This window comes from Episyrphus balteatus, chromosome 2 (genome assembly GCF_945859705.1).
Source record: "Episyrphus balteatus chromosome 2, idEpiBalt1.1, whole genome shotgun sequence".
Classification (NCBI taxonomy): Eukaryota; Metazoa; Arthropoda; class Insecta; order Diptera; family Syrphidae; genus Episyrphus; species Episyrphus balteatus.
Genome location: NC_079135.1, coordinates 80888445 through 80910866, shown reverse-complemented (window position 1 = coordinate 80910866; position 22422 = coordinate 80888445). Strand labels below are relative to the sequence as shown.

General features: G+C 29.0%; 1 protein-coding gene across 1 annotated transcript; it reads right to left on the bottom strand.

Annotated features, from left to right (window-relative positions):
* Nucleotides 1-11228: 11228 nt before the first annotated feature.
* Nucleotides 11229-22318, bottom strand: LOC129910596 (acyl-CoA:lysophosphatidylglycerol acyltransferase 1-like). The gene is made up of 7 exons (XM_055988029.1): nucleotides 22193-22318; nucleotides 17597-17663; nucleotides 16687-16892; nucleotides 16306-16520; nucleotides 15854-16097; nucleotides 15642-15784; nucleotides 11229-11825 (listed from the first exon to the last, which is right to left on the bottom strand). Exons 2-7 carry the CDS (start codon nucleotides 17611-17613, stop codon nucleotides 11568-11570), a joined length of 1083 nt encoding a protein of 360 aa, XP_055844004.1. The 5' UTR covers nucleotides 17614-17663; nucleotides 22193-22318; the 3' UTR covers nucleotides 11229-11567.
* Nucleotides 22319-22422: the final 104 nt, after the last annotated feature.

Here is a 22422-nt window from a genome sequence, read left to right as displayed (position 1 = left end):
TAGAATATCAATCACTACCACCTTAGGATCATCAAATATAAAACATACAAGGAATACAGATACGTATCAAAATACGTGCAAAAATTCCAGGATTTGTCGAATCCTATTTTTGTAAAGTAAAAAATCATGTTAATCAGCTCAACTACAACTTCTCATTAAAATAAATAGTTCTGAAACAATCTGCATTTTTTTTTAAATTCAACTCTCTTACGACTCCTAACTTGTTTCTCTAAAAATGACCGATTCAAATTAATCAAGAAATGGTATATCAAACAAGATCATTTTTAATGACTTTTGGTTGAATTTTTTTGACCTCAACCCTTCAATTAAGAACATCCGTGAAGAAATTAAATTCTTTATTTCAATCAAAATAAATCGAGTCCTTAAAAGAATATTCACTATAAATTCAAATTATCTAAAATCCGGCACTGGGGATATGCGCACTATTTCTTACGAGTCGATGTCCTCGTGCGCTGCAATTACTACGAACTCGTGGTGTTTATTCTCTATTGTTATTATTATTTTGCTCGTAGCAGTACAGCGGCTTTTCGGCACCTATTCCGTATAATATAAATCAAAACAAAAAAAAAAATACACACAGTGAGATTGAGTAATAATTTATTGATTGCACAAAAATATTGTCAATTTTTTTAATAAATATTTTGTTAAAATGATACAAATCATTTCCGACCTTTTGGAAGTTTGTATTCAAGAGTGTTACATAAATAAAGTTACAAAATTTAGGTTTTACTACGCTCGATATTATTTATTTTTTTTTTCTTGGGTAGTTGAAAATAATTTATTAAAATCCAAGGATAAAAGCCAAAATCAATTAAGTTTTTAAGCGTTTTTGGTTTTTTTTTTTTGTGTAAATCGATGTTAGTTTTCTTTTTTCTTTTTTTTCAATTAAAAATGTATTTTCCTCCTAGGTCGGGTGTCGCCTTGCCTATGTATTTAATATTGATACTGAAAAATAGTTAGGTCAACTTTGTTTGTATTTTGTTTTTGTTGGTGATGATGTACAGTGTTATTGTCTACGAAGGACTCAGTATCTATATACATACAAAATTTATCCTTAGCAATTTGCACGTGCAAACGAGCTTTTCAAACAAAAAGAAAATATTTTTTTTTTTTTTGAAAATAGATAAGTGTGATGATATACCTAGTGAAAAACCTATATGTTCAAAATTTATTTTGTGAGCCATGTTTTTAAAAATCATTATTATCACGATTTTTTGTTTTGTAATTGTTATGATTTATTAAAAACAAACAAAAACAAATTTAACGGTAATGCGCTGTTGGTGTATTAATTCATTATTATCGATATTATAGTGAATTTATAATTTGACCCAGCAAATTGTTCCATAAATCACCTCTAATCTTTTTTTACTCATATATACCTACGATTGAGAATCGATTTAAGATCGTAACCTTGATTTTTCGCAATTGTGAAATTCACCTTAATATCTATTTAATATTTTGGTTTCTGTATTCTGTATACAAACAAAAAAGAAGATAAGAGTTAATGTCCAAAGTCAATATTTAAGTTTCGTTCCAGCAAATAATCCTTTACTTAAAAAAAAAAAATAAATATTAAGTTTATTTAATGAAACATAGTATTTATATTTTAATGATTAAACAGTTATGTAAAAAATAAATCTAAATTAAAAAATTAAATTAAATTAAAAAATTAAATCCTAATTAAATTATAAATAACAATTTTATATTCGATTATTTATATACCTAATATGAAAAAAACTTACTTTTGTCTATATGGTTTGGACAATGGCCGTTTACCATTTTTATTTTGCTGCGACATTGTTTTAAAGATACAAAAAACCTAATTTTCAAAAATTGAAAAGAAAAATGTATGCGAAATGCGATGTTGTTATACCTTTTTCCACAGAAGTTAATTTTTTTTTTTTAAGATATTTAGGTAAAAAATTTTCCTATCTTCGTGACTTTTCTTGAATCAATATGTTCAAGCCCACTAAGAATTGAATTTTTATTAAGGTAACTATGTACTGTATCCCTGTACTAACTCTTAATTCTTAAAAGAAAGGATGGTGGGCATTCTTTTTGTAGTACTTAGGATCGGGTCAAAATTCTGGCTTCAAAATTCTGCTTTTCAAAATTCTGCTTTTTTAAAGAAAATTCTGTTTTTCAAAATTCTGCTTTTTTTCTATTCTGCTTTTCAAAATTCTGCTTTTTAAAATTCTGCTTTTCAAAATTCTGCCAGCATTATACTTGAACAAAAAAATTCTGCCAATTCTGTTTTTTTTTTTTTATAGCATATGCGCTGACTAAAGAAAAATACACCTCATTAATGTAATTCAACATTGGCACATTCCTAAATTTTTTTGTTTAAGTGTCGCAAATATTTTTTAAAATGTATAGCCTGACTTTCTTTCAAATAAAATCTATTACTTATTGGAACCGATGTTGTTTGATACAAGATATTCCTTTTCTTGTTCAAAATTTTGAATATTCATCTTTATTTGACAAATTAAAAGATTTTTAATTATTTTCGGAAATGTTTCGTATTCAAAACCTTTTCTTAATATTTTTAAATTTATTCATTTATAAAACAAAAATTAATATACATTCAAAGAATGCAAATAATGTAGGTAAGTAATCAAATAAACAGATAATTTTTCAAGAAGATGATTTTACAGAATTTTGCAAAAAATTAAAAAAAGGGTTTGGAAAATGTTAAAAAGCGCGCGCTTTTGAACATTTTCCAAACACTTTTTTAATTTTTTGCAGAATTTTGAAAAACAGAATTAAAAAAAGCAGAATTTTGAAAAACAGAATTTTGAAAAACAGAATTTTGAAAGCAGAATTTTGAAAGCAGAATTTTGTAAAGCAGAATTTTGACAAAAGAATTTTGACCCCGGCAGAATTTTGACCCCAACCCGTAGTACCTATTGCACTTTGTTTTTTCAATATAACTGTTTTAGAAGTTAAATTGGGATTAGTATAGAAACAAGGCTGTTATCGCACATTTTTGCATTTCGAATTACCTAAATAATTTGTTATCAAACATAAAAATTTTAACGAAATCAATTTTGTTTACCAGTAAGAAATCGATTGGACTAGCTAAAAATTTTAACAATAAATTATGAAAATATAGGTACTTTAAATGTCAGTACCGTGGATATATATTTTTTGTATTTTATGAATCAATAAATTAAAATCTTACTCGAGACAACAATTACAGTTATCGAAACGGGTCGGTAAATACTTCTCAAATTTTGTTTTTTGATATTGATTAATAAAGTTATTAAAAATGGTAACGCCATTTTTTTAAGATGGGAAATTTGAATTCATAAGCAAAACATTTTCAAACGTATTTTTTATAGTTTTTCCGATTCGAAAACCTTATTTTAGATTTTAGTTAAAAAAAACAATTGTACATACATAATAGGTAATATTATAGGTAAGTATCTACTCTTTTTCTCAAACCAATTGCGCCAGTGAGAAAAAACATATGTTTATTTTTGTACTTTTTTTAAAAAGTGGCCAATGTAGTTTAGCTTTTATGCCACATTTAATTAAATAAAAAATTGTCTAAGCTGAGGCAAAGGAACCAAAGAGCTTCGCATTTGGTGGCGTTTTTTTCGGCATTTTTATTATAATTATTTTAGATTTTTTAGTTTTGTGAAAGGGCAGGCATATAACATTAAATACCAACAATTTTGTTTGAATCCATAAAAGGGCCGTTATATCTGTAAGTTAAACAGGGACAAAATATTACTCCATTTTTATGTACAGGGTGTCCCAAAAGTAATGGATCAAACGAAATATGCTGATTGGGGAACTTAAGGGCTCTCAGAATTTGGTAACTTGTTCATCCCAAATCCTTACGGTTTTCGATTTAATGCAATTCTTGTGAAATTTCGAAAAATCCTAACTTTGCGACAGTATTTTGCTTCCAGCGCCCATTATTGATTTTTGTTTTTTAAAATTCTTTTACAAAAAAATTGCGAAATAATTACGAACAATTAAGTAATCAAAATATTTTGTATTCCATTCGCCATTTCGCTGCAAATTAACTAACAGTTTCAAGTTTTATAAAAAATAACATCAATTGTAATATTTTGTGATCTAACTGCAAATTTGAAAACCGTAATATCTACTTTTTTGAAAACTAAAATAACAGGGCATCTTTTTAAAATAATAAACCATTTCTCACACCGTACAAATTATTTTGCGGTGTTGCTCCCAAATAAAAATAAAAATTTGATTTTTAATAAAACTTGAAACGTTTGATAATTTCAAATTGGGATATGAAAAAATGCAATCAATTAAAAAACTAATTCATTCTCTTTCCCAACGTTTCTCCGGTTTTTTCGGGTTCATCAGGGGGTTTGGATTTATTAGTTCCTAAAGAAACAATAATTGATAATGAAATGTTTGATGAATAAAAAAAAAACTAATAATAACACTGGTCAACAAAATTGAACTTTTTTTGCCTGCCACAAGAACCACGATATACTAAAGGTTTTTGATATGCTGAACTCGAATCTGAAGTCAGAAAAAATTGAATGGCCTCCGTTTTTAAAATACTACCGTTATAAAATGCTAAAAAACGTCATTTTGGCTGTTTTCGAGGTTCTGTTTTAATATGGGATAGTTCATTTTAAACAAATTTGTAACGGGTGATTATAAGAACAGATAATCTTCTTTCAAAAACTGTTTAAATTTTCCCGATATCTCTTTTATTGCTCGAGATATCTTAAGTTTCAGTTAATAAGCCAAAGAGAAACTAAACTTAATCCAAAGTTTAAGTCACTGGTCACAGAATTTTTGCCACAAGATTCAAAATATACTTTTCTAGAGGTTTTTGGGTTGCTGAACTCGAATCCGCAATCAGAAAAATTCTATTAGCCTTTGTTCTTGAAATATAACCGTTTTTTTTTTGCATTTTATAACGGTACTATTTCAAGAACGAAGGCTAATAGAATTTTTCGGATTCGAGTTCAGCAACCCAAAAACCTATAGAAAAGTATATTTTGAATCTTGTGGCAAAAAAAGTTTAATTTGGTTGGCCAGTGCTGTTTCTGAGTCAAAGACCGCTACTTAAATTTTAAATATCTCGGGCAGTAGTAGAGATATCGGAAAGATTTAAACATTAAGAATAAAACCAGATCTTATAGAAACCGTCATAAATTTATTCATAATTAATTACACCACGTAAAAATAACCTCGAAAACAGCCAAAATGACGGTTTTTTCCACTTTCTAACTGTAATATTTCAAAAACGGAGGCCAATAAAAATTTTCTGACTTCAGATTCGAGTTAAGCAAAGCATATCAAAAACCTATAGAAAAGTATATTTTGGTTCTTGTGGCAAAAACCTTGTTGACCGATGTAATTTGTATATTTAAATAATTTAAACAATTTGATAACTATTGCACTTACTTTTGTTGTTAATAAATTACATTTAGGAACAATTCATATAAAATAAATATAGATCATCAAACAATTTGAAATTATCAAAAGTTAAATATACATATATGATCAAAAACCAATATACAAAACTTAAAACTGTCAGTTAATTTGCAGCGAAATGGCGTATGGAATAAAAAATATTTTGAATAATTTACTGTTCCTTATTATTTGGCAGTGTTTTTGTAAAAGAATTTTAAAAAGCAAAAATCAATAATGGACGCAGGAAGCAAAATACTGTTGCAAAGTAGGGATTTTTCGAAATTTCACAAGAATTGCATTAAATCGAAAACCGTAAGGATTTGGGATATGAACAAGTTACCAAATTCTTGGAGCCCTTAAGTTCCCCAATCAACCCTGTATAAACAAAAAAAAATTTAAATTATGTAGGGGAAATACGTCCAAAATGACATACACGGCCAATATGACATACCAGCCTTAACTTGAAATGTGTACCACATGTAACCCTACCTCCTATCTTATAAGGTGAAACCAATGATTTTTGAAATTCTGTCAAAATAACAACTCAATTGACAGCCCCAAACCAAAAATATAAAGTAAAGTGTGTTTATAGGAGCTATTGTATTTTTTATGGGGTTGGACTAATTTTGTTATTTTGGGAGTTGTATGTAGTTTTTTTTGAATATTTTATTGGGTATAACGACAGTTTACAATTTAAAGTTAAAAACTTATTAATATTTTTTATGAAATCAGGGTTGAAAACAGTGTTTTGTATAAAAATGTATCAAAACTGCGATATGGACAAAATGACATACCCTACCTATGGCCAAAACGACATACCTTCAACTTCATAGAAATTGTTGTTGTTTTTTAAATTTTAACTTTAAATATGTCAAATATATGGGTATAAGCGAACTTCCGACCGCCGATCATGGTTCAGGCTATGCGGGGGCCATTGAAGCTGCTAATCAAAACAAAATGGGCGGGTTTGCAACATCAAAAACATTCGGTGTCCCGCAGGCTACATTAAGGTGAAGCATACTGGACACCAAGTTTTTTAAGTCCTATACAAAGGATTAGGTGGATTCAAAGTAGCTTTCCTTTGAAAATCTACACTTGCCAACTAATTTTTGTATTTTTTTCATATAAAATGCCATATGTCGTTTTGTCCATATAACATATGTCATTTTGTCCATGCCATATGGACAAAATGAATTTTGATACTTTTTTTTCAAAGTTTTAATTTATTTAAATTTATTTATTTTTTTAATACAAAAACTATTATAAAATATTCCTAATAATATAAAGAATGAATAAAAAATGCAAAGATTGTGTTATACACCACGGGTATTATTTTATTGACGAAAAAGCTTATGGTATGTCATATTGGACGTACTTCCCCTACCTATAGTTTTTTTTATTTAATAAATTTATTTGTTACAAAGAGCGCAAAAGGTATGCGCAGCCCGGCAGATTAACGCGTTCTTCAATAACAACTACTATGATTGGATTTGGAATATTTATTATGAATCGGTTTCGGTTTAGCTTTCAGGCAATAACTACTTTTGGACTTTTAATAATTTCATATGATATCCACTCGTTGGGAAATGCTTCCTACCTATTTTTAAATTAAAAAAAAAACATGAAGGTTCATAATTACATATCGTCATCTTCCTGCATTCATTACTTAATTGCAGTGTCTTAAAATATTTTGTTTTCTGCTAAACAATGCTGAAAACCTTTCATCAAAAATCAAATACGAAAAGGTTTTTTTCGAAAATAACTACATTTTAGCTGATACTTTAATTCTCTGTTTTTCTTGACTTATTTTTCGTTCGCTAAATTGGGACAGATAAAAACGAGTGTGTGGATTTTCTAGCTGAATCTGCTCTCAAACCCGGCTAAGATTCTTAAATAAATTTGAGCTCAGCTAAATTTTTTCGATAATTTATATGGGAGTTAAAATTTCGCTCGATCTGCTTAGGAGTTAATTTTACCTTTTATTGTTTATACCAAATGATAAATGGTAAATCTAAAATTTCTTTGAAAAACTGAACAAAATCTGCTTTGTAGATACCTACGTGGTTAACACATAAGTTAATGCTTGTTTAATAACTAATTATATTATAAAAAGGGATAAATTTATGTATTTAGATAAGATCACGTCATCATATACATACATATATGTACAATGTACATGTAATGTATGTATGTTTCATAAAATGAATCCTATTTATCAGAACCATGGATAAAACAAAAAAACAATCGCATATTTTTTTTTTTTTTAATAGAAAATTCAAACCAAAGCGATAACAAATAATTATGATGAATGCAGTCGCTACCACAATAATGTTAAACATGATTCTTCGAATGAAGGTATGTAAAAATATATTATATACATACATTACTTCATGCATACACATTTACACTATGTTTCTTATCACACGAACAAGATAAAATACAATTTTTTTTCAATTTTTAATAATTCGCAACTATTAAAGGACTTTCAAACATTTGAATTTCCCTCAGTCATTAACGGTTTGCCGTTAAGTGCGTTTGTTTCGTTTTGTTTGTGATATTATGAGTTTATAAAGTGAAAAATTTAAATTAAACATCCTACAAGCCGGTCCATCATTTGGCAATCTAACTGAATTTAATATTGTTAGCTGCCTAGTGAAGGGCTTCCTTGTATGTGTTACACATCAAATACCCTACGAGGATATCGAATCTTGAAATACCTAATTAGTTCTTAGGTACCTACTTAATTTTAAATAATTTTTACAAAAGTTTTTACCTTATTTTTAAACAAGTTTTATTGAATCTGTAAGGTTTTCTGCTGATCCCGGGTGTTAAGTTGTTAAATTGAATTTTTTAAAATAATTTAATTTTTTTGAAATTTCATTTAGTTTTTAAACTGTTGCAAGGATGTTAAAATTATTAAATAAGGAATAAACATCATGATTTGTTATTAAAAAATACATTTTCCGAAAAATGTGCTACAAAAATATAACACATGTTCTTAAATAAATTTGTCTGAAAATATTTTTACTTTGTTTCGAATTTATGCAAAAACATTTTAAGCCTTATCTCATCCGTATTATAGCATCCGGTATTTATCGTAATGGGTGTGGTCCTGTTATCATTCCTACAGTATTCAAATTGGAAGTAGAATTTTTTCATCTTATTTCGGTTTTTTCGTTAGACAAACTTAAGTAATTTGAATTTCTTTTTAATTTAATTTCTTTATAAAGAAGTAGGTATTGATCATCATAAATGATTTTTTTCTGAATTGAATTAATAATTAAAAATAATAATACCGTGTTTTCATGAGACTTCCAAGCTCATCAGTCCATCAGAGTCCAACAGCAAAAACTCACCTTTTATCTTGCAGTAAAAAACTAATTCAAATCAGTTTGAAACAATGCAAAACGAGCTTTAAAATGAAACTGGCCTTAAAACGTTTTCGTACGACATGTATTTCGGTTAAAATAAAGCTATTAATGACTGACTTATGTACATTCTTTCGTTGTGACAGCAAGTCTCTTGATTAAATAAATTCAAACAAACCAACTTTTTTAATCAAGTGGCTCGCGGTCACTACAAAAGAATACCAGGTCATTAACAGCTTTATTATTTTCTTGTGTGAACTATCTACCAAATGAAAAGCTATATCCAATATGGCTTAAGCGAGAAACTAGTGCACACTAAAAGCACCTTTATACCGAATATTAATCGAAAATCGTTTTTATTTAATCGGAGTTCGTTTTTTATTAAAACGGCTTTTAGAGATAAATTTTTTTAGGGGTTCAACTTTCTTAAAATAATTTTTGTTTCGTTTGCGATGCTGTAAATAAAGGTACATTCACAGCTAATACGAAAGTATTAAAACGACAAGAAAACAACTTGCTCTTGGAGCACCAATTTCCACTTTTGGAACTTCTTCCCTGTGGCACAATTATTACTCTACTCAAGTCTCAATTTTTTTGAATTCCATTTAAATGGTCCAGGGGAAAAGAGCAAAAGTTCATTCCGAAAAAAAGAAATTAAAAATCTTGTTCATATACAACTTAGTATTAAAGGCATAGCATTTATTTATTTTTTTAGCAAGGATCTTAACTTGTTTTCTTAAAGTAAGGACTAAGGATGCCATTAGATAGTGCTCAGTAAATACTACAAGACCTCATCATTAGTTTGTATTTGACGAAATGTGGACATGTGCTATTTTCCCTCTGGACCCTTCATTTGTATTGTAATTTTTTTTACGAATCGCTTGGAAAAAAAAACTATCCAGGCATTGGTATCCATATACATTTTTCGCAAATTTAAAAATTCTACGAAGGGTCTGAAATAATCAATTCTTTTTAAGAAAAAAAAATCATTTCGTATATCCATTTTCCCCGTTAGATAAATGTATGTATCAAAAATTGAATTAAAACAGCAAATTCAAAATCATCATTATTCGAAGTGAACAAGGTATCATTCTAGTCCAAGAGCCGACAGCAGATTTTTCGCGCGAGAGGTAACCGATTTATATTAATATTACAAGGAGGTCCATTTATAGCCCTAACATGTATGTAAGTCTGCCGGCTAATATCGGCGCCGATTCTGAGAAAAAGTAGTGCCAAAATGCAGTGTTACTGCACTTTTTCTCATAATTGGCGCTGATACAAGCCGGCAGACCTTTGTACATATTTGTTATCGCTATAAATGAATCTATTTTTAATATTAATACAAATCCGTTACCTCGCGCGCAAGAAATAGCCTTCCAGCTCTTGGAAAATTTAATTTTCCTATATTTTGAATTTCTTCTTTTGTTATTGTATTCGTCAATAAATAAGACCGAAAAACATACAACAATATGCCTATACTATATGCACTCATGGAATTACGTCATAGTTAAATTATAAAAAAAAGTGCCTTTGAGCTCTGGTTGCCGAGTTACTTCAAATTCAATTTTTTTTTCTCATATTGAGAAGCAAATTTTTTCGGACCCAAGGACAAGTCTTGAAACGAGTTTTGGTTTAAAGATATGAGTTTCTAGTGAATATGGCTATCCTTTGATGTACAAAAATTACAACTTTATTTCTTAAGATTTTCTGCAAAAAATGCCCGAAGAAAATGCATTTCAAAAAATTCACTCCGAATCCAGCGGGAAATGTATAAAAAGATAGGCTTTTTTAAACCAAATAAATATAAACCAAAAGTTCCTTTAAGCTTTTTTTGCCGAGTGGGTTAAAATTCAATTATTATTTTTTTTATATTGAGAAGCAAGTATTTTTGGAGCCAAGCATAAAAATGAGTTTTGGTTTAAAGATATGAGTTTCTAGTGAACAGGCCTATCCATTAATGTACAAAAATTATAACTTTATTTTCGACAAAAATGCAACGGGTACTCCTTTCCGAAAAATTACATTTTTAAGAAAAAACATTTTCAACATTTTCATATTGATTAGTGTAGCATTTGAGCTTGAAATTCCAAAAAATGCTGTAAATAATCGATTGACATTATAATATTTACATATTCGTGCCCAGAGAATTTATTGGATTGACTCAGAATGCGAATCTGTAGCATCTTTTATTTAAAGTGATAGTTTTTTTTAAGTATTAACATCATTAGATATTTGATTTTTTTTTTAAATTAACCTTTTAAAACTATCTTTTTTTCAGAGAATGTCTTAAATATAGAAAACAAATAAGAAACAAAAAATCATAGAAATCGAACCTTTTGGTAATGTCTGTTTTCGGTCCTTATTGGCTCAACCAATAACAGAACAAATATCGTCGAAATATAAAATTTCCAAATGTAAAAACAATCCTTAAACATTTATGCTAGAATTTCCATCAAATATAACATCAATTTATTTAAAATTAATTTCGTTGAAAATATAACGACACCATTTATTTTAAGTATCACATTTTTTGATTAATAAATTTCTTTATTTGCGTTATGTTTTCCTACTTACTTATAAATTTAACAAAATAGACAATTGATTTTATTTATATTGTGCATTCACTTTATTAGATCCGGATTTTAGGCACATGCATTTAAGATGTTTAACAGTCCCGGTTGCCCAACACACGTGTATGTTTGTGTAATGTGAGAAATCTCTTTGCATCGTAGTATAAAACTTGATTTGATTAGTATTAGTTTAAATTTAGGAAACTTGAATATAAACTCGGCTTATAAAGAAATATTGCATTAAAAGGATGCGAAATATTTGATAATGTATGTACGACGACGTAATAAAAAAAGCATTTATAAGGACAAGCCTCAGAATGTCCTGGCGTATTAATTGCGAAGATAATTTAACAGCATCTGATAATCCTGTTTCGTAAAAGTTTTTCAATATATTCTCCTTCTCGTAAAATCGTTCATATAACCATTCTGTGAGCGATGCCTCTTCGCTAGGTACCTAAATTGAAATTGAAAAAAAAAATTTAGTACTTTAATATTTTAAAATAAACTCAAAACTTTAAAATAAACAAGATGTATGTATACACAAGTTAAATAATGTTTTTGAACAATAAAAAATATTTGAAACGACATATACACTTTGTGTCACCTGAAAAAGCACACATATTTTTATGTTTCATTTTTCGTTTTTTTCCCAATGTTAGCAGAATCAACGAAAAAGATATAATCAAAAAGTTCGGTTATTTTTCCACTGACTCCCTTTCAAAGCATTCCATATCGAGTTTTATTATGGGTCAGCTGAATAAGCGCACTTACAAAAAGTAGAAAAGTAGTAAAAAGTATTAACGCCACTTTGAAAATCAAAATTATTTGTGGAATGGTTTAAATCAGGTTTTATCGAAAAGATCATTAGTCAGTGGCTTCATAGTGAAACACTGCTGCTTAAAACCTTATTTTTGTGAGTTGGATTTGTATGCCGAATGGAACTGATTAAATGATGTGCGTCGTGACAGTAAACTAAATTTTAAAATGTTTAATAAAATATCTATGACAAAAAAAGTCAGAAAAAGTAAAGATGATATGATGACGAACGAGTTGCCCGGAAAGAGGAGATAACAGATTTACATATGAAGATTCTACAGCGCAAAATAAAGACCAGCAAAGGTAGGGTATTGAGCCAGTAAAAAGGAAGGAAAAACACTCTTAAGGAAAAAAACAACATACCTACTTCCAGCTAATGGAGATCGAAAAGTCGAATATTTTATAAAACAAACATCTTGCTTGTCTTTAAAATTTTAAATCATATTCAGCCCTATTCATGACTATTAACGAAACGAGAACAAAAGGAGAATGGACATTTTGGACGTTCGGTGGCCATTAATGAAATTGGTATCAAATGAAAGAACTAAAACTTAGGAATAACTTTTACTATGGACGTTTTGCTGCAAAGCAAGATATTGCAATATTATTAGTGTTAATGTATTTTGCAATGTGAAAATCTTGAATATCCGACCAATATAACTCTTAATATAAGCTTTTTAAACCAACACTAGCGAGACTTTTTACTTGCGATATAGGAACTTTACATCAAGTTATGCATTCGTACAAAAAAAAAGTTTGAGATAACATTTTTCCATGACATTACGATGATAGACAATGCCAAAAAAGTGGGTCCCGGAAGCCCGTCTGTCTGTCTGTCTGGAACTATAAGGAACTAGAGCCCATACGGATGGACCGATTGACTTCAAACTTGGAATTAATTTTTTTGGACCAAAAATAACGGTACCTGTCGGAAAAGTTTAATTTCTCGAAAACGGCTTCAACGATTTTGTTAAAAAAAATTCAAATGTTAGTTTTTGAACAAGAACATGAAGAAAAACATTTTTTTTGAAAATCATTATTAACGGTACCTGCCATAGGACCGCTTTTTTTCAAATCTGATTTTCTGCAAAACTGCTTGTTGTATTTCAACGAAATTTTTTATACAAAAGCATTTATATAATTTTAATATAAGCCAATAATAAAATTTTGAAAAAAATAATTTTTGAATTTTTAAAAAAAATTTTGAAAATTTTTTTTTTTGAAAAATCAAATTTTCGAAAACGGGACATTGAATTTTTTTGAAATTTTGTTTTTAGATGTTGATTAGTGATTTCAACAAAATGGCATAACAATTTTATTGTAAAACTTTTTTCCAAAAAATTATTTATAAAAAATTAGCATTTTAAAAAACGGCTCTAACGATTTTAAAATTTTTTTCTAAAAATGCACCCTAATATAGCAAATAAACCTACATACTTGTTTTGTGGGGCGATTTGATTTCAGATGTTGTTTAATTTTTTTGAAAAATGAATTTTATTTGTTTTTAATTTGTTTTTTTTTTTTTTTTATTTATTACCTTTTTTTTTTCTTTTGTTTTTATATATGTACCTACATTTCACAAATTTCTATATAAAAAGTCTTAAAAATTTAAGCCACTTGAACTCTAAGAGCAAGTCGTGCATTTTAGTTTTGAGAGTTTTCATGTAATTCAAACTAACAAAATATTGAACAAAAAACTCAAAAGTGTGGTTTTAAAAGTATTATATTTTGGTCTTTATTTGTCGTATATTCAAGGTTAGCTCAGGAAAAATGACAGAGTATCAGCATTTTGCATTTAAAATACACTTGAAAATCCATAGTTTGTTAAATGCAAAAATGCATTTTATCCATTTGTTAGGCACGTCACAGGGAAAAAAATTTTGCAAAATACTTTTATGACTTAACTACATCAATAAATGACAAAATCATTTTTGGCCGCGCAACGTCTGCGTTCCATACAAATTTGCCCAGTCTCCTTTAAACGGAAAAGAGACGATTTTCTGCGAGTTTTACAAATTGCAGCACTTCTTCTGAACACATTTCCCTGGGAGTTTTTATTCAGAATAGGGCTAATTGCGACCGAAGGAAAACAAGAAGAAACCCACCCCTGTCAACTTCGCCGCCTAACTTCGAAGAGGTAAAGGGAATAAAAGCTTATGAATTTAAAGATGATTTATTGACCAATTTAGATCTTCTCCACTTTTTCGAAAAGCTTATGAACAACAAATTAGTCGATGGTCTGCCTTCAGAATTTTTCAATGCAGTAATTATCAAATATTTCGCATCCTTTTAATGTTATATTTTTCATAAGAAGAGTTTATTTTCAAGCTACGTATAAGCATAACCAAGTATAAGCATATCCCTGTTAAATGTCGTATGATCGCCACGGCCATGCAGATCACCTTTTATAGAAGAATTAATACAGTAAGAATATACGAAAAATTGTCAAAGAAAGGAAAAAAATTGTAACAGGCTGATTTTTGGTATACAGCTTGGTGTAGGGGTGGTTTACAAAAAAGTCCTGAAGTTTCCTCTGTCTGCTAGTCCCATTATAAGGGTTCAAAGGTCACAATTTTTTATTTTTAAAATGGTAGGTTTGAGACAAAAATTATATTCTACAAAATTGTAGTTGATTGTTATGTGTAAATTCACAAACGCATCACTGCAGAGATGATTTGCGATCATTTTTGTAGCACGTTCATAAACGCAAATAATAAGCATCACTTAAAATGTCAATTGTTCATTATTGCAAAATTTGATAAAAAGCATTAAGAATTTTCTTGATAAGTTGTTGATGCCGACGCGATTTGGAGTAAAAAAGGCGGAATAGGACAATGAAAAGTATTTAATCAAGTTCTAAATTAATTAATTTGATGAATTTCCGGATATATTTTACCAGCCCACATATTATACCACTAATAGAAACCAAATTAAATTATGAAGGTTAATTTAAGGCCGGCAGAAAATCGAAGTCAGTATTGTGGAGGAAAGTTCTTTGAGAGATAAAATGTATGGCTCCAGATTTTAATTACAAAAAAGAGTTTTTATTATTACATTTCTATCATTAAGCAAAAATTGTTTTTAAATGTAAAACTTTTTGCCAATCAGCATCGCATCGTCATCAGCTGAGCAACGATCAGCATCGCAAAAAAGCAGTGATGCGTAATCACTGCCAAAAAATTTGACGTTTGTGAATTTACCCTATTTTACAAAAAATTGTCATACAAAGTTTTTTTTTTCGGCCACATCGAGCAGCGGATAGGCGAAAATACTCCAGCCAAAATGGACTTCATTTAAAATTTGTTTTCTTAGGCTCATAAGTTTATGATGATGACCTTATTCGTAAGTTGAAACCTTCGTGAGAAAAAGGCCATTTTTTTTAAATTTCGCTTAATCCCTCTTTCCTCGAAATTTTATCAATTTTATCATACATAATAAAGGAAACACATATTACCTCTGTAATTTTGTACAATCTATAATGCATGTAGGTTTGGCAAGATCCTTTAAATCCGTTCAAAATATCAAGCAGTCCTAGTGGAATTCCTTCCGGATATGCAATTGTTATGTCTAAAATATAATCAAGAAAGTTTTCTTCATCTGAAATTAAAGCAAAACAACGAGTATTAAAAGTATGGACAGGAAAGTAAATATAATAAATAAATAAACCTTTTTGATTGTGGTCCTTATGCAAAACATCAATGACTGCTTTCATTGCTCCAATTCGGGGTAAAGTAACGTGTTCCAAATGAGGGAGACCATGTTGTTGGGCGTATTTTTGACTGATATGTTTACGTTTTCTAAGAAAACCACCTTCGGGAAATAATATAATCCACTTACGATCATATTTTTTGTAGGAATGCTCAAGATGATCCTTCAGGTCCTGTATTGATGACTCCCGATTTTCTCTTCCCTGATGAGATAAAATTTAAATTCAAATTATATAGAAAACTCCTATAAGATAAAATGCTTGTTTTTTTTTTACTATAATTCTGATTGAGATACAAAACAATGAACAATTATCTAAAATATTTGTTAGTGAAATATCTTAAATTGGACTAAATTTAACCATTCATTATTTGATGTAAAATCGTACGTGATTATTTTCTTTTTGAACTTACCGATGAAATGAAAAAATCCTCATGTATAACGCTCACTATTCCAAAATTTGTAAATTTAAATAGACGATCCATTATCCACATTACGTTTGGTAAAATTTTTGGCTTAGAATTGAAATTTGCCATCAAAAACGGTACATCAGCCGTACTTTGATGATTAGCTAATACTAAAGTGTGTTTATCCAAGCAAGGACTTATATCGTCTCCTACTTCTATGACTGAAATAAAAAATAAATAGATAAGTGCTGCTAAATATTTTGTCTTGTATCTAAAATCTAACTTCTGCAAATTTACAAAAATTGAGAAAGGTAAAATGTACTGTCTTTTCTTAGAATAAAATTCTTTGCCAAATATTTCAGCCATCTAAATATTTTTTATACTCACTGTCGTATCCTGCGGAATATGACCACATTGCAACAACTGCTAGGAGCCATGAAAATAGAATTCCTTCAACTTTGCTATAAAAGGTTGGATAAACAATCTTAAATGGCCACAAACAAGTCATCCATATTACATATGTTGGAATGCAATAAATATTATTGATTATTATAATTGCTGATCGTATTAAGGCAACAGGATATTTGACAAATCTGTAATAAATTAATTTAAAGAGAAATAATGATGAAACAACAAGAACTAATTTCAATTTTATAAAAAATAATTTAATTTATAAACAATAATAATAATTTTAAATTTATTGTACTTTATTGCGTGTACTTTACAAAATGAACTCATTGAGTTGTTTTTACTCCTTTCTAGAAAAATCTATCGTTTTTGTTTGCGCATTGTTTTTGAAAAGAATTCATTCTTAGTATTAACTTTGCCAAAATTTAAAAATCTTTGAAAGCCCTATATTTTCTCTGCAGTACAAAATCTAATATTTTTCTAAAAAAAACTACAATTTTTGCAAAAAATTCAAGATTTTCAACTATTTATAGCTATAACATATTTTAAATGTGATGATACCACGCCCCCCTCTGAATAGAAAATCAAATGGAAAATTTTGTCTGATGTATACAGCAAGACCGACTGCACTGCTAAATTTTTCGGGTTCATCTTTCATCAGCAGACATTTCCTAGCACATTCAAACATAAAAAAGGCATTCGATAAACTTATGAAGAATGAAAAATATAAAAAACATTAAAAAGGAAACTCCTGAAAAATCAATCAACGTCAAGCTCGTCGAATGACAAACTTGATTCTTTATTCATAATAAATTTTTTTATAGAGTCCATTTTAAGTTAAATATAATTCCAATCTAAGACAAAAAATATTGATAAATAAATATCTTACCTTTTAACGCAACTCATATTCTTATTTATCCCAAAAACGTTTAGAAAAGTAATCCCATTTTCATTTGCTGAAAATAAATTTTTAATAATTAATTATTTGGTTGTTTACTTAATATGTATGTTAATTTTGCTAAAAATTATTCTACATCTCGGTACCAGCGAGTAATAATTTTACATACATAGTTTCAAAATTAAAAAATATAATAGCTTAGTGTGACCACATAAATTCGCCCGCAGTCGGTTATTATGTAGATAAGGGCATTTGTTATTAAAGGCATTTGCGAGAATCAAGTTCCTAAGTGGAAAAACTTTTTCAAAATAATAAAAAAATATTCACTAATTTTTGCATATTCTAATTTGAAGCTAGATGGCGCGTCACGATAGTTAAATTTTTTCTCACTAGAAATAGGTACATACAGTGACGAGCAAAAGTGGTCAAATGTTTTGCCTTTTTTGAAAAAGTTGTTTAAAACTTAGTGTTCTTTACATAAATTAAATCCTTTTTATTTTATTATTTTTCTATATTATGCCACCATTCATTTTCCTGATTAAAATTTAAAAAAATGCATCATTGTCCAAAAATGGAGAGTATCATATTGGTATTTGGACTTGACTAATTCTGCTCGTTTTGGAAAGAGGCTTTTGTTTTAATATATTGAGTGTACTAGAATTATTTTTAACCACTTTTAACAATGCCGCGAGATAGGATCTATCAATCTGTGAAGAAATAATTTTAAAATTCGGTCGTATTTTTAATGGAAAGCTCAAAGCTCATCACTATTAGGCTTGCGTTCTTTTACTGCCCTTACAATTTCTTCAAAACTTTCAAAAGATTTTCAGCCAAAATGGGTCAGGGCCTTGTGCTGACTACGCAACTGTCTTAAATTTCTGATTTCCGAAGCAATATTTGACAATTTTAAAGGTTTTCGTGGGGTCTTCATGTAGTTGAAAAATTATATCACACGACACGGAGTCTTCTTTTGCCAAAAAACTTGTTAAATTGTACCGTTTTATATCAAGATAGATTCTCCTCCTCATCATATCTTCAAATTTTATCAAAGGTCGGGAACTCCCCCCAAAAACTCAAACAGAACATCACCAAACCTTTTTTTTAAGTCAAAAATCGTTAGGTTAGATGAATTTTTACTAAAACTTTTACTAAAACTTTAACTATAACCACAAAAAAGAATCAATAACCAATGGGAAAAGTAGATTGGATTGACGAGAACTCAGAAGAAATAGAATGCAAATCTAGTTACTATCCAAAACTGGAAAAAACATTTCAGCAGTATCAAGTTTATAGAACGGACATAAATTATTATGGACTCAAGAATATTTTCCGGTGTTATCTTGTGGATTGCTAGCTAATTTTGAAAAAATAATGAACAAGCGAACCTATCCTGATATAAAACGAAACAATTTACCAAGTTTTTTGGCAAAAGAAAACTCCGTGTTGTCTGATATAATTTTTCAACTAGATGAAGACCCCAGCAAAACCTTTAAAATTGTCAAATATTGCTTCAGCAATAAAAAGTTTTAGACAGTTTCGTAGTCAGCATAAGACCCTGACATAATCTGGGTGAAAATCTGTTGAAATTTTTGAAGAAATTGTAAGCGCAGTAAAAAAAACACAAGTCTAAAAGCGATGAGCTTTGAGCTTTCCATTAAGCTGAAATACGAATTTTAAAATTATTTCTTCACAGATTGATAGATCCTATCTCGCGGCATTGTTAAAAGTGGTTAAAAGTGGTAAAAATTAATTCTAGTACACTCAATATATTGAAACAAAAGCCTTTTTCAGAAACGAGCAGAATTGGTCAAGTCCAAATACCAATATGATACTCTCCATTTTTGAACAATGAAGCATTTTTTAAAATTTTAATCAGGAAAACAAATGCTGGCATAATATAGAAAAATAATAACATAAAAACGATTTAATTCATGTAAAGAACACTAAGTTTTAAACAACTTTCTCAAAAAAGGCAAAACATTTGACCACTTTTGCTCGTCACTGTATGTGTTGACTTATGAGGTAGTTTTTTTTATATTGCTTTAAAGCAAGTCTTTTTTGGGTTTATTAAACCTAGCATATTTTACTAAAACAAGCATTTGTGTAGCATAAAAAATAAAATAAAAACCAAAAAAGACATGCATGTCCTGACTAAACTAAAAATGGTTTATATTTTTTTGAAAGGGGTGTTTAATATAGAAAAGAACCTCATCAAAAAATTTGTACATTAAGGCAATATCTAAAAATGGCCTCATAAGTCAACATTTACATCCCTATTTCAAATGAGAAAAACTTTAACCTTCTTGGGGCGCCATCAAACGTCAAAATAAAAATCTGAAAAAATTAGGGGATTTTTCTTTTATTATTTAGAAACAGTTTTTCTACTTAGGAACTTGATTCAAAAATAACGAATGCCCTAGTGTCCAGGTACCCAGAAAAGAGTGATTTTGTTTATCTTGCCAAGTTGGGTAAGTTTTCCTAAACACTCCAATACTAGCTTAGAGTTGTTTCGTAGGATTTAACTGCTTTAAGGGCAGCTATCAGACATAATGTCAAATGCTTTTGTTCCGGTGATTTAATTCGAGGTTTATTTCTGCGGATTTTACAATTGCATTTACGTCAGCCTTAGATACTTGCGAATTGACCCATTGGGACGGAGAGTTTGGTACTAGGCCCAAAAAAGCCTGCACCTGTACTGTTCTTCACGCATCCGAATACCATTTGATGGTATTAGATTTTAATGAGTAGTTGACAGGCGTATTTTTGGTTTCATCGATCAATCTCACGAGTGATGGATACTCCTTTCCTTACAAGAGCTTTGTTTACAGCGACATGTGAGGTGTTATCAAAATTCGCCCTTTATGTCTAGAAAGGCGCTAAGTTCTGTTTCTTTTGCACCTAAAGTTCTTTGTATGGAATTAGTTAGTTCTAATATGGCAGTTTTAGTAGATTTTCTTACCTTTGACATGGTCAAGTGGCTAATTTATTAAAACTTCTGATCTATTGAAGTTATCTATTACTTTCTTCAAGGTCTTAAGCAGAAATGGCTTAAAATAAGTAGAATGATTATATTATTTTTGTATGCCAAAAATTGTGAAATGATACAGATATCAGCTTTGCAGTAGGTATAAAAGCTGTTTATTTTCGGAACCCTCTCAATTTCATAAAACCTTTTAAGCTCCAATCGTATTGACTTGTTTATATTTTTTGAATTCTGGTTGTTTTATTATTTGTACAAAAAAAAGTGAATAGGTACCTACCTATTGATTAAATTACCTATTTCCTTTCTAATTTTTTTAATTTTATATTTTTCTATTTCTTAATCGTTTTTTATTCCATTTGGATTAAAAAAATCAACAATCAAAACATCTATTTTGCACCTGTACAATTAGTTTTATAAACATGTGTGGGACAAATACCTACCTAGTAAAAAGAGGTTTGCTAGCCCGGTCGATTAAAAGGTATAGACAGAACCTACCTACATAATATCAACACTCTATTGTTGACAAACATGTTTAAGATCTTCGAAATAAAATCTACATAATATTTAAATTTCTCGTCTACAATTATTATTAGTTTAACCCAAAAAAATACTATGACGTCACTTAGTCTAATGCAATAAACATTTTTATAATGTAGGTATAAAGGTACACCTACTACAATCGTATGAGTAAAAGTCGCAAGTTCTCTTATCACATGGAACAATATTTTAAATTATCTGATGTAAATAATAAAATACACCTATATTACACATTTAGCAATTCAAATATTATAATAATTCATTCAATGCGTTGGAATACACCAATATGAGATATGACAATACATTTTCGTACCTACTCCAGTAGACTTTGAATTCAGTCAAGTTCAATTATATGGAAACATTAATAATAGATTAACTTAATTTAAAAAAAAAATCCCAATGACACGACACGACACTCATCATACACTTGACTAAATATAGATTCTATGCAAAGGAACAGTCATTCTTTTGCTGAAAAAATCCAAATTTTCCATTAAAAGAACAGGTAATTGTTCGATTAATGTTTCAAATAAGAATCAAACGCCCACCCGCATAAATTTAACATTTTTCTTTAACTAACAAACAATGTTCTTAATTTAAATTAAATGAAGAAAAAAAAAACTTACTTAAACATTTTTTTTCATTCAATTTTTTTTTATCAAATAATCAATGACCCCTGTTTCAAAAGATTATCAAATTGTCTCGATTACATCGATTTGAATAAAAAAAAAATCAACTGGCTCGAACTTAATTCAATTTGTATTTTTATAAATATTTACACAAATAAACTACTGGCACTGGGTCAACTAGAAAAATGCTAAATGCCCAACTTGGAAAAAAATGACACTACACTGCTCAAGTTGCATTTTTTTGTGTAGCAGCAGCAGTAGGAAAAAAAAAAATAGATAAACACCGTTCTTGACATGCGGTGCAGTTTTTTAAACAACCACTTTTTTTTCTAACATTTCGTTAAGTCACTAATTAATATTAAAATCAACATGTTTTTGTTAGATTTGTATGTATTTATTTATTGATTAATTTAAATAAATGAATTTAATTTTACTTACCAATTAAAGTTAATTTCAATTAAATTAATAACCTACAATAGTTTTTTTTAGGTAACTTCAATCACAACAATCACAGAGCACAGCAGACCACAACAGTTCACAGTAATCACAAAAATACATATCGAAAAATATTTCAAGAGTTTTTGTCGTCAAGTTTGCGTTGTTTAAAAGGCGTGTTCATGTTTGGTAGTGATGAGGGAAGTTGTGAGAAAAATTTAAGGCTCTGTAAG

Bases quoted from the DNA above. Each gene is read 5' to 3' on its own strand.
- LOC129910596 (XM_055988029.1), bottom strand. The intron at 15,785-15,853 runs GTTTATTTATTT...CTTTAATTTCAG, and splicing joins TAAGGACCACAATCAAAAAG to ATGAAGAAAACTTTCTTGAT. The intron at 11,826-15,641 runs GTAATATGTGTT...ATTTCAATTTAG, and splicing joins GATTGTACAAAATTACAGAG to GTACCTAGCGAAGAGGCATC.